The sequence below is a fragment of the Centroberyx affinis genome, unplaced genomic scaffold, assembly GCF_046629955.1.
Source record: "Centroberyx affinis isolate AG114_WGS23_722 - 3 ecotype Tasmania unplaced genomic scaffold, CSIRO-AGI_Caff_v1 ptg000634l_1, whole genome shotgun sequence".
Lineage (NCBI taxonomy): Eukaryota > Metazoa > Chordata > Actinopteri > Beryciformes > Berycidae > Centroberyx > Centroberyx affinis.
The window spans coordinates 97,675-113,685 of record NW_027279260.1 but is presented as its reverse complement, the minus strand read 5'-3'; the positions used below and the strand labels follow the sequence as shown (position 1 = coordinate 113,685).

Here is a 16,011-nt window from a genome sequence, read left to right as displayed (position 1 = left end):
ATCTTATGTTTCTCTTTTATATCTGAATCTTACAAACGTGCTATATTGGACCCTCCGCCTTTTCCCGATTTTTTTCCTGACATTTTCCCCCCCGTTCCTCCGACTCCCAGGCTGATAGTCAGTAAGAAGGAGCGCCGCCTGGTCAAAGGCTCGGGCTTCCACCTGGACCTGCTGCTCATCGTCACCCTGGGTGCCATCTGCCCGCTCTTCGGCCTGCCGTGGCTCACCGCCGCCACCGTGCGCTCCGTCACTCACGTCAATGCCCTCACCGTCATGAGCAAGGCCACGGCGCCCGGCGAGAAGCCCATGATCCAGGAGGTGAAGGAGCAGAGGGTGACCGGGCTGATCGTGGCGGTGCTAGTCGGTAAGGAGAAACGCAGGGAAAGACTGGCTGGGAGCGGAGATATAGTTCCACTCAATTAAAAGGGGAATTCCACTGAACTCGATTTCACGGATTTAGCATTTTCCCAAATCTCGAGAACTTGAAACTCACTTAAACCCTAAAAAATCTTGGGAAAGAGAAAGATGATGTCTACATTTCCAGAATAACAACTTCAAAGCCAGTTTTCGTTGGAATTCTCCTTCAAATTAGCATGAGAAATCTTCTTGTTTTATCCGTGAGCTTGACTCTGTGGAGTCAGATATGCAAAATTAATCATTGTATCATGGCCTAGCTGAATGCTCAATTCAGTTAACTGAAGGGTTGTGCATTACATTGTAAAAATGGCTTTAAGGTAGTTCCAGCATTCAAATTCTTAATCAAGTCCAATTTGATGCTTTTACTACATTTACTTCTTGTGGTATCGTTTTATTTTGATAGTCCGCTCTCAACAATGTATCAGTAGATTTCCAACAATGTATCAGCCGACTGTCAACAAGAATTGTTTCAACAAACTATCTGTAATTCAACAAACTATCTGTTGGAAGACAGTTTAGTCACATAAAAGACATTGGTTAGGGTTAGGCACATGAAGAACTTGCTAAATGTTAGAGTTAAGGTTAGGATCGGAGTTAAGGTTAGGGCTACATTTAAATTTAGGCACATATAAAAGTTGTTTAAAATTAGGGTAAAACTGACTCATGAAACAATTCAATATATAGGAATGTGTTTCTAGACTAGGCGATAGTCAACACATACTGTTGACACATCTGTTGATTAACACTTGAGATTCCCCTTAAAGTCTACTAGTGGTTGGTTAAGGACACGTTACTTGTCTGTTGAGATAAATCTTGTTGACAGTCAACATTGGACTATGGAAATTAAGTATTACCATGCGTTCTCATTGTCCTCTCTGAAGAAAATGCAACCTCTGACATCGAAACATTGTTCTCATCAGCCGGCCAGTGATACTATTTTGCCAGCAAAATATCTTGTTTATATTAAGTGTCAGCAAAGTAGTTTTAAGTATAGTTTGATTCAGTTTGGGCCTGCCAAAGTTTTTTGCTCAATATTAGACAGCCAAGTAATTCTTGAGCTGTTATGAACCACATGTTCAGCTCTGCTTTGGTTGAAATGCTATTTCGGCTTGGAATAAGCTATTTTGGCATTTCAACCAAAGCAGAGCTGAACAGTCAAGATTTTCTTTTTTAAATATTTGGTATGTGAGTTTGATAAAAGGGTGTTTGTTGAAAGACTGATACTTATCACAGTGGCAAATCCTCGTGCACGTGTGTGATGTGTCAAGAATGATTTGGGATTTCCCCCCCCCCCCCCCATTTAACCTTTCACCTTTGACCCCTGCCCTCCCAGGCATGTCCATCGTGATGACAGACGTGCTGCGCCTCATCCCGCTGGCCGTGCTCTTTGGCATCTTCCTCTACATGGGCGTCACCTCTCTGACCGGCATCCAGCTGTACGAGCGCATCACGCTCATGGTCACACCCGCCAAGCACCACCCCGACCACATCTACGTCACCAAGGTAACGAGTCAAACAGTGATGCAGTGAGAGGGAAAAGGAGTTATGTCTGCTGTTGATGGAGTCATTTCCATCTTTTTTTTTAATCATAATTTTGACCCTAGCTCAAAAGAATTTTACGTATTTTGATTTAAGATGTTAAGTTTCTCACAGGTTTCTCACTGTTGATGGAGTCATTTCCACAGTTTTTTTGGGGGTTTTTTTCATAATTTTTACCAAAATGGATTGAAATGACTTCTCACAAGGATCAAAAGAATTGTATATATTTTGATTTAAGATATTAAGTTTCTCACAAGTTTCTCACTGTTGATTTCCACCGTTTTTTTTCAGCATTTTTATGCTGAAATGGATTATATGGATTTAATGGATTCTCAAAAGGCTCAAAAGAATTTTACTTTTATTTTTTCATTTAAGATATTCAGTTTCTCACATAAAATACAGTTTACAGAAACTTCAATCTTTCTTGCACACTGTCAACAAATCATTAGATGTAGCCACTTCCACTAGATGGAGCCCAAAACATGCAAATATTCTTCTTTCTAGGCAGGGGGAACAACTTTGCATTACGTGTGTCTAATGAGTTTTTACATGCTTTGTGTGTGTGTGTGTGTGTGTGTGTGTGTGTGTGTGTGTGCTGTGTGTGCGCTCCCTTTGGTTTTCCACTCTTCAACCCCCACACGTGTCTTCCCGCCTGCAGGTGAAGACATGGCGTATGAACATGTTCACCATCATCCAGCTGCTGTGCATCGTGGCTCTGTGGGTAGTGAAGTCTACTGTGGCCTCGCTGGCGTTCCCCTTCATCCTCATCATGACCGTGCCGCTGCGCCGCCTCATCCTCTCCAGGATTTTCGAGGAACGTGAGCTCCAGGCGGTAGGTTGGGCAGCAGGGACATTCCAGAAATTCTTGAAATCCTGCCACAATCATCTGATCCCACACAGCCTCAGGATACATATTTTACAGCAAATTAAACACTGGATGGATATTGACATGTTTTTTTGTTCCCTGTACAATACTAACATCTGTAAAAAAGAAAAAAAAGAACGTAATATGAATGCATTTCACCTCTGATGAGATGATTCCCTCCTCTGTGATCATGGAAAGCTTTCTCATCCAAATATTTAGAAATGACATGCAAATATTTTTTTTGCTATGTGGCGTAACCAGAAAAGATTCACACCGCTTGTTACTGCTGGGCCTTATGACACCCTACCTCACGTTCCACATGTCACAGCCATCTCTCCGCTATCTTCCTTCTCTTTTTGCACCAGATCATGTAGAAACCTTCTCACTAGGGCTGGGCAATATATTGAATAACATCAATATTGTGATATGAGACTAGATATCGTCTGGGATTTTGGTTACTTCTTCCTGGTCTTAAAGGTGTTACAGTAAAGTGATACAATTTTCTGAACTTATTAGCCTGTTCTGGCTGAGTAAAATGAACAATGATTGGCTTTACCTGCTCATCATATCCACAATACTTATTACTGATTACACATTACTAATTACTAATGATCATTACTAATTCTTATCTTATGAAAGCACGAATAGTCCCCAAAATATTGTCACATCATTGCTATTGAGGTATCCGGTCTAAAATATTGTGATATTTGATTTTGTCAGTATCGCCCCGGCCCTACTTCTTACCCTCTTTTATTCTTTACCTAGCAATTCTCTATCAAACATAGTCATTCTAGGCACACAGGAATATTTGTTACCTGTGTTGCCTGCATTTGACCCTTAAAAAATGTAAACAACAGGAACTGAAAAAAAAAAACCCTCCAGAACCTGAAAATGAACAAAGATGATTTTAAGATGTTTTCTGTATTCACAGCTGGATTGCGACGAGGACTCCCCCAACTTTGACGAAGACGGTCGAGACGAGTACAACGAGATTCACATGCTCGTCTAAACATTGGACGTAGAGCCAATAAGACTTTCTCCATCCTCCAGCGCTAACCGGTCAGAGCGAGAGCCTCTTCGGGAAATCCTAAGTGTGTGAAAAAGTGAGAGGAGCTAACAAAATCGTCTATGTCAAATATAAAAAGAAAACGATACCTGGATAATCAGTCCTCACCTTTCTCCAAATCCTTAAAAGGAGCAAACCTAATGTTATGTCTCTGTGGTTGTTGTGTTAACCTCCCTGAAGATGCTATTCTGTCAGAGGCCAGCAGATAGCTCCTAGCACCGGACCTGAAGTGTGCGGCATGGACAGAGAACGTCTAGTGAAAAAAAAACCCAGAGCTCACATGAACACTTTATCCAACTTTTTGTCCTCTTTCCCTTTAAACTTTCTACAGGCTCTGGGCATAAGTGCAATGATGATGATGGTGACCTCTAGTACTGCAGTAGGTTGGTTGAGTTTGATATGTTTGGGGTGACTGCAAGTAGGAACTGGGGTTAGGGTCAATTCATTTTCAATTCAGTCAATTCAGGGAGTGGGTTTTCATCAAAATTCATACAATAGAAAACGTGGGAGACCGTATAATGCACAAAACAAGTAGTTTATTTGCTGTAAATAGTGCTATTTTGCTTGTTAGCTTTGTTAGCACGATTTATAGAAAATAAACTACTTGTTTTGTGCATTATACGGTTTCCCAACTTTTCTATTTTATGTTCCCTGACCCATTGGGAACCGATTCCTTTTCCTCAAAATTCAAAATCTTTGGTCATTAAAACTTCTCAGATCGTACGTCTCTATATCCAACCTATAGAGAAACGATTAAGACTGAACTTTCACGTCATGTTTATGTGAATTACAGTTTCGATGTTTTATAAACTTAAGTGAATTGACCCTAAACCTGATGGGAAGTCTAGTGGTGCCTGGTAGCCAAACCCAAATGAAGTCCACTGCCTATGTAGATTAGCTGCCTTGTTCCTTTATACTACTGCCATTGCCTATAGGTTGCAATGATGTGCAAGCAAGGAGTTAAGTAGTCCTCTTGCTCTCTGTACAGACTCTTTAGTAATGAGCACTTTGACTGGGCAGAAGCTGCCAACCTGGCTTGCTGGCAGAAAGCCTCCACTCTAAATGTAGTCTCCCCTTGAAGCCAAAACTCAGCGGAGACTGCGCAAGCTTCTTCAAGGGGTGCTACTCTACTTTGTTAGGTGTTTTATGCCCGACATACTAGTCCACTGACCCCATTGTTGTGACCGTGGATATACAAGTAAATTAGCCTAAATGGTCTCAACCTTATTTTTCTACTTTGTTTTATCTATTTATTTTATGGACTTAATTGCACCATGTCTGATTCTCAGTGATTTTTAGACACCAAATAGCTTTTGTGAAAGAAAGCGCGGCTAAAACAACTTAGTATAGAATGAAAAAAGGTCTTTATGTAGGCTTCAATACACTAAATAGAAAATCTGTCACTTTTCATACATGCTTTCATCTTCTGTGCAGGCTCTCCGTAGCGTCGCACATTTTTCACAGATGTCATGAATTAGATTTTTAACACGCTTCACTGGAAAAGCATAGAAACTAAGCAAACACATAAGCACTGAAAATGTTCCCATAGAACCACGGGGAACGGTTGAGTGTTGGCGAGATTTATGAATGATGCATTGTACATTAAGTCTGTGCGCTTGGAATTATAATGTACCATCTGTGTTCAGAGTCATTCTGAGATAATGAGAGCTTTAGTTTTCACCTCCCATATTGCGAACCCAGTATAGCCATTTTAATTAGGTTTTTTTCACACTTGAACATTTTCAGAAACCTAACTTCAGCCACATGGAAAAGACCTGTTGTTAGAGCTACAATATAGGAATAACTCATAATGGCCAAAATTTCAGATGGAACCTTTTTATTTTAAAGTCACAATTTGTTTCCAGATTTGTGTGAACGCTCCTGGGACGCTCCTAGTTAGGTGGTTAGGTGCAAAACAAGCCGATGAGATTTCACCATGGCCAGTATGTTGGACATTCCCAACACTCACTCATAGTTAATTTTGCGAATGTCAGATTTAAGTTTGAAGTGGAACATTCTCCTGAAGTTTCTGGGCTGTTCTGTAATGGTCAGCTTTCTCATACATGATGATAATGAAGTTTCAAATGGCGGTGGGCAAATTCTGTTCCTCCGACTGCCTTTCTGCAGTGCAAACAGGCCTACTGAGCTCTCACTGTCCATATGTAAGGGGCGTTAGGAGCGATGTCAAAGGAAGCCAAGCAGAAAGGTAGATTAACCTTTTAAAAATAACAATGCTAATCGCGAAGTGGAACTACCACATACTTTTGATTACCTAGAAAGGTGCTGTAGGCGAGAGATCAACTAGTTCCAAATGGAAGAAATTTATTGACATTACAATAAATGTGAAATTGGCAATGGAGATAGTGTGCGGAAGCCTTCTTCCTTCTGAAATTTGCTTTTTTTTTTTTCTTCCCCGTTTTGCCATTCTTTCCGGTTGATAAGAGTTTGATAAGAATATAAGATAAGAAAGTTGATAAGAAAAAACACAATTTTTTTGTTTGTTTATTTTTATTTGTGCGTGTGTGTGTATGTGCGGGTGTGTGGGCGTGTGTGTGTGTTGGAACATATACCATAAAGCTGCAAGTCTATCTGCAATGAGCCTCACAAAGCAGACACTGTAACACTGAGTCACTGTAAAACAAGTCCGAGGTTTACAACAGCTAATGAATAACACTGTCAAAAACTGTGTCTGCTGTAATGCACCAACCTTTTTTCAAGATACAACGTTTGAATTAATTCATGTTAGAATCAGCGAGGAGACAATTGTGTGTCAGCTGAAGAGGTTTTTGTGCATAGAAAAAACTACAGTGAGTGCTCATTGGGCGTATACAGTAACTAAATAGAACCAAAATTTATCATGTCTTATTCTATTGCATTCACCAGATGAATCTATTGCAGACATACAATCAACTGATATATAGAGAAAAAGAAACTCCAAAGTGCTTAAAGGTGAAGCACAGGTTGTGAAGTTAAAAATGATAAAAGTACAAAAGTAACAGCCCATACATACAGGCCTAATGTTTGTATGTTTTTGTATGTATAACCCAGGAATTACAGTATGTCTCATTTCAGATAACCATGTCCTACATTATGAGACATGCAAGACTTCTGTCTCAGGGGAAACTGACCTTTGATCTGTAAATATTGCTCCCCCAACCTTTAGTTTGCTGTCTCTTCTGTGTACATAAAGCGGCCATGGGAATCCAACACTTGCCCTTACAGGAAGCAGCGTAAAAAAATATGTGGCCTACAATCCAGGCTCACATCCCGTACTGTGGAGAGAAGGAGGTCAAGTGATAAGACTGAATTTGTTTATTTAAAGCGAGAGAGAGAGAAAAAGGACAAACTGTACTTCTGGTTCTCTAAATCAAATCCAGAGAAGTGACAAGTATTTGGGGTTTTGGGAATTTGTCCTTTTTTTTTTTCATTGTGTGTGCGCAGCCATACTATAGGGCGACACGTGTCATTTGCATATTCAAATTACACTCTGATATAAAGCATACACCTGATTCTGCTATTACAAAGGTAGTGTGTCACTGTTATGTGCTTTACATCAGCATTGTATTGGTGGTGGTACGCCTTCATCAGGGCTTTTGCCGAAACGTGTTGATTTTTACTGCATCGATAAAAGTTTTTTTTGAAGATCATCCATCTGCTTCCAAGGAGTAGCTAAATGTTTGTTTTTCTTTCCTTTCTAGTTACTTCCGAAGTTGCGACACTTGCGACATTTTTTTTCTTGTATTGCAGTTTCCTTTGAAATGGAACTCGCTGTTAATGGAGGCGATAGAATGACCTTGTCTTGTAAACCTAGTCAGGATATTTCTGGGTTTTACAGAAGGATTGGAATGACAAACTTTTGGGTGAAGACATTAATAATCTTTCCCCTGGCCCCACCGCGTTCACGACACTATTGAATGTAAACGGTTGGCAGTCTGTGTTTTCAGGTCTTGTTATGTCTTTAGCTGCAGAGTTCGCTTTGCAGCTGCTGTAGGCTGATGATAATTTGGTACCTGAACTTCTGACATGAGCCAATTCAATTTTGGGCCACAATAGTTGTATATATTTATGAGTGGTTGGCTTCTGCAATAGGTGTCCATGTGCATCGACTCGCTCTATGTATAACAGAGTTTTACAGGCAGGTTGAGCTGACCCGCAGTGGTGAAAGCAGGAAAGACACAATCAAAGGGTCAAAGGTCTTTGTTGTCTGAGAATACAAGTGTGCGAGAGCGTGTTGAAGCCCAACAGAGCCACGTGCGCTTGTTATGACAAGGATTGGTGTGGGAGTGTGTGTGTGGAGAGCTGCGTAGGCCCGAGTCAAGGGAGAGCCGGCAAAACATCCTTTCAGTATTTAAAAGAAAGAAAAAAAAACAAAAAAAACTGGAAGTGCGGTTATTATTTAAGATAATAAAAAGGTATAGTGCAGCCACTCTGTCTGTCCTGTCTGGGCGCTAGACGTTGGAACACGCAAGATGAAAAGAAAAATAGTTTTTTTGAACCTTGAAACGCTCTCCCATGTCAACGGTCTGAGTTCGTTTCGTCGCCTAATACCACCATGCTAGTGGGGCAGACCACCCACCCAAATCTACGACTTGGCTCTGTTATTTTTGAACCTCTTTTACCTCGACATTACTGCTTTGAGTAAAGGCGTCTGGGGATCTTGGATGTCTAGGATATGGAACAGTGTATTATGTTCGATTATAAAACCGTAAATCAGATAGGTATGCAACTAGATCACTTATTATAACCCCGTCCCAGGTTTATTTATCCACTATACCAAGTTTGCTACTGCAGCACTGATATTCTCGACAGGCAAAAGCAGCAAAATCGTAGTGGATAGTAACTTTTTGGATACTATAGGAATGCCATTAATTTCTCTTTAACTGTACTACATACCAAAGGTTCAGTTCCTTTCATTTTGCTCTTCATGGCCACATCTTGTTAGTGATCTCCCTTGTTGTAAATGAAATACTGTCTAGTGGGATGTTGGATTTTTTTGTGACAGATTCGTGATGCCATCTGTACAGTCCACTTTTCATTCAATAACACTATCTCTCTAAACACAAAAAAAGGTTTGGGAATGATATTTTTCACAGGAACACCTAGTATTTCCACATGCGTACTACTCAAATCTCAGTTCAAATCCAAGGTTTCCATAAATCTTCCTTATTTATCTCAAAGCACTGTTAAGCTGTTTTGATGATACACACACAACAGGTCTTCATGAGGTCTGAAAACAACAAGTCCTTTTATGTATATTATTTTGATGATAAATTCTGAGATAATTTAGCATTAGCAATACAGACTGATACTTCGGCCATGTGGATAGTTGAATAGCAGGTCCATCCTGCTATTGCTGTAAAGAGGTTTTCAAAGAACTGTAAAACAAATTGTTATTTTTTTTGTCTGAAATAAATATTTATTATGTGTTTCAAATACATACAGAATGGTCTTTTTTTCAGTCAGAATACAAACAATCACAGTATACAATGTAGATTATTCATGTTTTGTCTCAGGTAAACGGTCGGCATAAAGTTGGTGCAGGAGAATTAAATATATACAGTAGATCATTTTTATGGTTTGTTTTAGTCTGCACACTGTAGGTGCCAGATGGGTGGGGTTTGCCATATAGGACAAAATAACAATGGGTGGCAGAAAGTATTTAACAGTTACATATTAAGTGTACTTTTCTATGACTGGAGTGTCCTGATGCTGGAAACCCCACCCACCTGGTGCACTAAGCAGGTTAAAACACAAATGAAAAACATTATTTACATCTTAGCCAAGCTCACTATAAGACTGGATGACATTTTTGATACGTGCTAATTTACAGAACCTCATGTCACATACATCCATTTTAAGAAAATTTAGAGAAGAAAGAAAATTATGGAGGAAACTAGGGTTAGAGACCTACATGTTGATTTGTTGATACTGGCCTTTGATTAAATATCAGATATTAGCCATGACATGACATGACATGACATCCACCTCTGATGTCATGGACACAGTTCCTCCCTCTACATAAAAACAGTAATAAAACCTGCAATCCACATTTTATTACCTCCGCCAAGAAGGTTATGAAAGATTTAAAGATACTGAATATTGGCACAAAACATCAGCTATCGACAGTTAAAATACAGAAACACCAGTATCGGACTTCAGCGAGCCATATTTGTCGAAGCCTACTGGAAACACCTCTTCAATGTATTTTATTAATTTAAAGTCTTCAATCTGTGTGTGTGTGTTTGTATGCGTGTTTCTTCAGTAATGATCTCAGCACGTCAGAGTCCCAGAGTGCTGGGCATCTCTGTGTCCCAGGTGGTGAGGTGAACACACAGCAGGGGCAGGAAGAGCGTGGCGATGATGCCGGGTACGATGAGCATGATGAGCGAGGTGAGCGGCGGGTCTCGGATCTGGTCGTTGCAGCGCGAGAAGTAAGTGTGATGGATGTCCAGGAAGATCTCGTCCACCAGAAAGCCCCGGCCTTTACACCACGACCGGTTGGCCCAGTGATCCACGCAATACTTCAACGTGTTATAGACGCTGGGGAGGATGAGAGCAAGGCAGAGGACAAAGACCAGTGGACAAAGGTTCCAGCGGTCCCGAGTAGTTCGTACAGTAAAGTTTGTACAGGATTCATGGATTGAGAATCAGATCTCCATATGGCAGCGAGAGGTAACTGGCTGAAAAATTTGAACTTCAACAGTAAAATGCACACAAAACTACTCATGTTTACCAACCTGGCTGGTCTGTTTTGCTTTATACCAAAAGAAACCAAAGAGAAGAGAGAAAAAGATCTACCATGGAGAGTCCAGCTTTCTCTGGACAGAGCGCTCACTCACTGCTGTTTGGATTTCGCTCTTAAGTTTCGATTTGTCTCTTCCCATGGGCGGAGAAGTGTCCATACCTGAATTCAATTTGAGCATATAGGGCAAATCTACAGGTAAATTAGAGGGAATGAGACACTCTTCTTCTTGCAGCCCCATTTGATGATTTAGGCTGATAAGACAGGTGTATTTTTACATGGAAATCTTGCCTAGTGCAGCTTTAAAGCAATATTTATCTTTTACAGAACATAAAGTATTCACACCATCGTAGGAATTCGGGAGCTGCCCTAGGGACCCGCTGTCACCGCCAATATTCAGGCTTTATTTCCCTCTTCTTCTTTTTTTAAACTCTTATTTGACCCATAAAGTTGACTGAGGCCACATTCTTATTTATGGCAGCGGCCTTGGAGAGCAGGCTAGTCACAACTGGGACCGACCCAGCACAGATTTTCCAGCTGGTCTGGGGATTCGAGCTGGTGACCTCCAAAACAAATTCTACCAGGGGGAAATACTGCTTTTACCATCTCCTTTCCCCATCCTTCTTTTTTTGTCGCAGAAGAAAAAAAATACTTAAGGATGATGGACTGCCCAGTCGCCTTCATAAAAAAGCCTAATAAATGTCGTGCGCACAAGCAGTGAGCTAGAGTTAAGTGAAGCAATCTCTCATATGTCAGGGTGTAACCTGCGCTCCTTGTGATGATGGACACTCCACCCTAACACACCATTCGAGCTCTATGGGATCTCAGCCCCGAAACGTGTCAACAGTAATATATGGATTATTACAGCCATAATTAAAGAGGCACTCCACTGTAGGTAGCACAGCAAGAGCTAAAGCCTGCACAAACAACTGCTGTCTGGAAATATGAGCCCAGGAACAGCGTAGTACCTTTTCATTAAACGATGACTAATTAGCCGAAATCTTGACTAACGCCAAATGTAGCCAGGAGACAGGAAAGCATCTGACTTTCCCATGACTAAAGGTCGTATATCTTTGCTGAAAAGGCCATAAAAAAAAAGTGCGTAATGTGCCACTACATTCAGCCTTCCCCTGTGTTTTCACTCATCGGTCTCTGCAATGTCATGATGAGCTCAGGGACGCCTTCCCGCCGCAGCTGTGAGCCAATTAAGGCTCAGACAGCAGTGGTTAACACACACTCCTGGGTGCAGCGGGACATACACAGGTGGGGCAGGCAACACCCATGCTTTTTTTTTTTTAATTAAAACACACACACACACACACAGACAAACACACCGCTTATCATTCAACAGCTGTAAATTCTGTGATTTACATTGTCATGTCTTCAGTCCCAATAGCGTGTTTTACTTTTTCAGATGTGGTTATTTCTGTTTTGGAGCAAAACCCTTCATATGCAAGATGTTGACAAATACCAAAATAAAGCAGCAAAGATTCACCGTTTAGCGACGGGCCAGGGGCACCTGACCTGATAGCCACTTGTCTCCATGCTCCTGTTGAAGTCTGGCAGGCAGAGGCCATGAACATTGCTATCAAACATGTGCTGGTCACATGACGGAACAACAAGTCCCTCACCCAGGCCTGGAGAAAACAGGGAATGTGCGTAAGAAAGAATAACAACCTTGACCAAATTCTTCTCCTTTCACCCAAGATATTATAACCTCTAAAAAAACCCAGCAACTAATATCGCTATAAATCATAGACATGGGCATGGTGGCTTAGTGTCTGTTAGCTGCTTTTGCCCATAAACAAATTAATCCTTGAATAAATCAGAGAGCAACTGCCTCACAACTCGCTTCCATTAAGGAGTGTTTCCCATTTTTGTGGTTATTACATCACAGAAAAGGACATAATGTTGTGCTGCAGCACTCTGTAATTTAGAAGAGAATGGCTGAACTCTCCGCAGCCCGTTCCAGACACCATCCTGATCCAGCTTTTTTTTTCATGAATATTTCTACTCTTGTACTACAGCTTGGAAACGACTACAAATTGGAGCAGAGTTTTTAGGCAAGCTGTGCCACTATTGAATTTATTGCACACAGATCACTATTTGGTCCACTGGCTTGTTGTGTAACATATTCCATTACCTGCCACTTCAACTTTGACAAAGATCTATATCCTGAGTACATACTAAATAAATTATGTTACTGATATTATAAAGTTTTTGGACATTGGATATTTTACCCAATATCTTTGTAATCATTTTAATTATTAAGCTGGAATTACTAATAGTGAGCAAAAACATGTGTATAGCCTATAGCTCATGTGAACGTATTTGACGTCATTACATTTAAGATGTTGTTTTCTGCTTTAGCTTGCCCCGCCTGACAAACATCTCATTTAAAATTTCAAACCCACACAATGATGATATCCTCTGTTTTTGAGATGTAATGACTGAGCTGGTGCCAGTGAGCAAAGTACCTGTCTAAGTCCAGTTTCTTACTTACCTGTCCAGATCAAGATAAGTGCCAGCAAGTATGCAGCCATGGCGACTTGCTTCTCCATCTATTAGAAATAAAGTCAGGGCCTTAATTAGTCCATGGTCAGTGCACAGTGATTAAAGTGACAGGCAAATCCTGCATTTAGACTGTCACACTCTTTGTAAGGGTCTGACATGTTAGATTCATAACAGTGTCCATTCATGAATGTGTCTTATCACAGTTGTGGACAAATGAAGTGTAAGGATTTTTGACACAAGGTTCCTTTATCGCTTTTATTACCTCAAAATTCATTCCTCAATCTGTTATTTGATATTTTTTCTTCTGCTCTTGAGCTGCAGCATATTAATTTGTTTACTAATGAATGCAAGAGTCATAAAGGACCAGCTATTAAAAACAGCAGGTGGCAAATTGCCATGGATTTTTCTCACTTTGCCATCAAAAATGTTTGAAATTGCACAGTGAAAAAGACTTCCCCCCCCATAGTGAATCAAACTGCTGTATCTAAACACAAGACGCAAGTTTTGATCAGTAAAGTTTGACGTTCACTTTTAATCAGCCAATGACAGATGAAAAGTACAAAATAACTTCAAACAGTATAAAAAATAGCTTTATTTTCCTCTTATGTGAATCAAGTGTGAATCAACTCTCTCAGCCAGCATGTACAGTAGTAGCTAGCTTCAATGTCTAAACAAACATCTGTGTACAAATTTATGAAACAAATCAGACAAGAGCCTCTGTCAGCACCTACATCAACTGGGTTCAGTTGAGTTGAATGTGCCATTAAACCAGTTGTCTTCTGTATATTAATTTTGTGTAGGTTGAATTGAGTTATTATAGGACATTTTTTGCATTTTCATCTTCTATAACCTCTCTTGCTATTGATTGAGTATTTACCCAACGCCACATGAGACATTTCTGAAATCCTCAAGATGTAATATAACCAAATTCTGTACATTGACCCACAACTGTTTGAAATAAACAAATGAAAATATTTTGATTAACCTTGAATAAGCTGGCTTATAGTAGTATGTTGTAGTAGTTATCTAACCCTCTGCAGACCAATTAAAATGTTCAGCTATCTTATGCTATCTTATGAAAACGTTAGTGTAATAACATACATGTATACAGTATGTCTATTATTGGCCTATGGCTTATTGTCGACTCGGGCAAAGTGAGAGAAAAAATATGTTTTTTCTGTGTCCTATAAAGTCTTGAACAATAGCAGCACTGGAACTGCCAGTCATTCAAACTGAAAGTAATTCCAGTCCTTTTGATGATCCACATAGTCGCATTGCACCTCAGACAGGCTTGATATTATCCCCAATACTTCCCAAAACAATAGTAATGCTACAATAATGCACAGCTTAGCAGTCAAAATGTGTTGCTGCCTTAATCAACATTTTACTTAATTTAGATTAGGAACCAAGCAGTGTTTGCCACTGTAATAAGTGCAACTCAGATCTAGCCACACATTTTGACTGGTGCTCAAGAAACAATAAGCTCTGTATAAGAGAGAGACTCAATGGCCATCTGCTTCCTGGACATTCCCACAGATTAATGAATTTATCTCATGGGAGGCAGTCACTGGAAACAGATGTTAGCAGGGAATGCAGTGAGAGGAAGCAGTGTGAGGTTTCCCTTATAAAGTACAAACATGTAATCTCTCTGCTGGTGCAACTATACAGTAAATGGTATGGAATGGTATGGAAGTGACTGTACAGGTACGCATGGAAAATTCACAGTTGGAAAGCTTGACTGAAGCATCAATCATTGAACGGAACAGATTTACCAAATATGGAAACAGGTATAAAATCTTAGACACACAGAGAAGCCAAAAGGAAATTCTCAGGCACATACCTTAATTTTTAAGTTGTTGTTTTAAATACATAAAAAAACTTGTAGAGTCCTGGTAAAAGCCTTGATTAGAACTTGCGGTGAAGAGATGCTTCAAACCGTGAGTTCACCAGCCAACTAACAGACGCACCAGAACAACTTGTCATGAGAAGCCCCTCTGGCGATCTGGTCCAGCTTCTTATCAGCACAACTTGGAGCTAATTGAGTTGCGCAACGCATCAGCAACGGACAGCCTGCTTCCTGTTCCAGGCTGAGCCTTGCTTTTCCCATGCTTCCCATGCTGCCCAACATCATGTTCCCCCACAACTCCCTGGAGATAGATAAATGTACCAAGAGGCCTCTAAGTGGTATCTCACAAATGTATTTTAAGTCAACGTTTTGTGTTTGGGAGTGAGAGAAAGGCATGGGAGAGCCAGGGAAAGAGGAATAACACTCACTATCACCTTAAAGTCACTATGTCACTGTGTCTCCCAAACAGACCCCCAACATTTTGGGTCTCTAATGTGAACTCTGAAGAAACATGCACACACACATTTTGACCCTCTGTTTATAGCTTTTATAGCAGCAGTACAAACAGTGATAACAGCATGACCCTCTCCTCTTGATGATTGCAATGTTTTGTTTCACTGCCTTTCACTAGCTATGTTTACATACATGGAGAATTCAGTTCTTAAAGCCCCTGTGTGTAGAATATTTACCTCAATATATCATTCAATCAAATTAATTTTGATAGCATAGTGTAATTTTGGCTGATCAAAAATTAGATCATCTATGTGAAAATTGGTTTATTCTATGTGTTGCATTCTATGTTTTTATGTGTGGGTATGATTTCCCACAAATTGTGCAGGATTGACCTTTAATAATCCAAAATTGGTATTGGTTTTTATTCTGTGGCCTGTAAAATGGCCTCAGAACTTCTGAAAACAAAATGTCAATCTTCATCATAAGTCCATTACAAATCAACAGGGCAAACACTTTGCTCACCTCCTGTGTCAACAAAACAAGTTAAGCTCAAAGTCTTGCGGGAAGAG

At 40.2% G+C, this 16,011-nt stretch overlaps 2 protein-coding genes across 2 annotated transcripts in view; one reads left to right on the top strand and one right to left on the bottom strand.

Moving 5' to 3' along the window:
- Nucleotides 1–3,883, top strand: part of slc4a3 (solute carrier family 4 member 3) — a 48,770-nt gene extending 44,887 nt beyond the window's left edge. Inside the window, exons 19-22 of the mRNA XM_071518776.1 lie at nucleotides 111–364; nucleotides 1,751–1,920; nucleotides 2,615–2,788; nucleotides 3,753–3,883. Coding sequence (XP_071374877.1) covers nucleotides 111–364; nucleotides 1,751–1,920; nucleotides 2,615–2,788; nucleotides 3,753–3,830 — 676 coding nt within the window. The 3' untranslated portion in view covers nucleotides 3,831–3,883. The remainder of the gene's footprint in view (nucleotides 1–110; nucleotides 365–1,750; nucleotides 1,921–2,614; nucleotides 2,789–3,752) is intronic.
- A 4,322-nt stretch (nucleotides 3,884–8,205) lies between these two features.
- Nucleotides 8,206–15,118, bottom strand: LOC139643595 (receptor activity-modifying protein 1). The gene is made up of 4 exons (XM_071518781.1): nucleotides 14,984–15,118; nucleotides 13,133–13,190; nucleotides 12,125–12,266; nucleotides 8,206–10,427 (listed from the first exon to the last, which is right to left on the bottom strand). Exons 2-4 carry the CDS (start codon nucleotides 13,188–13,190, stop codon nucleotides 10,166–10,168), a joined length of 462 nt encoding a protein of 153 aa, XP_071374882.1. The 5' UTR covers nucleotides 14,984–15,118; the 3' UTR covers nucleotides 8,206–10,165.
- Between the last annotated feature and the right edge of the window lie 893 nt (nucleotides 15,119–16,011).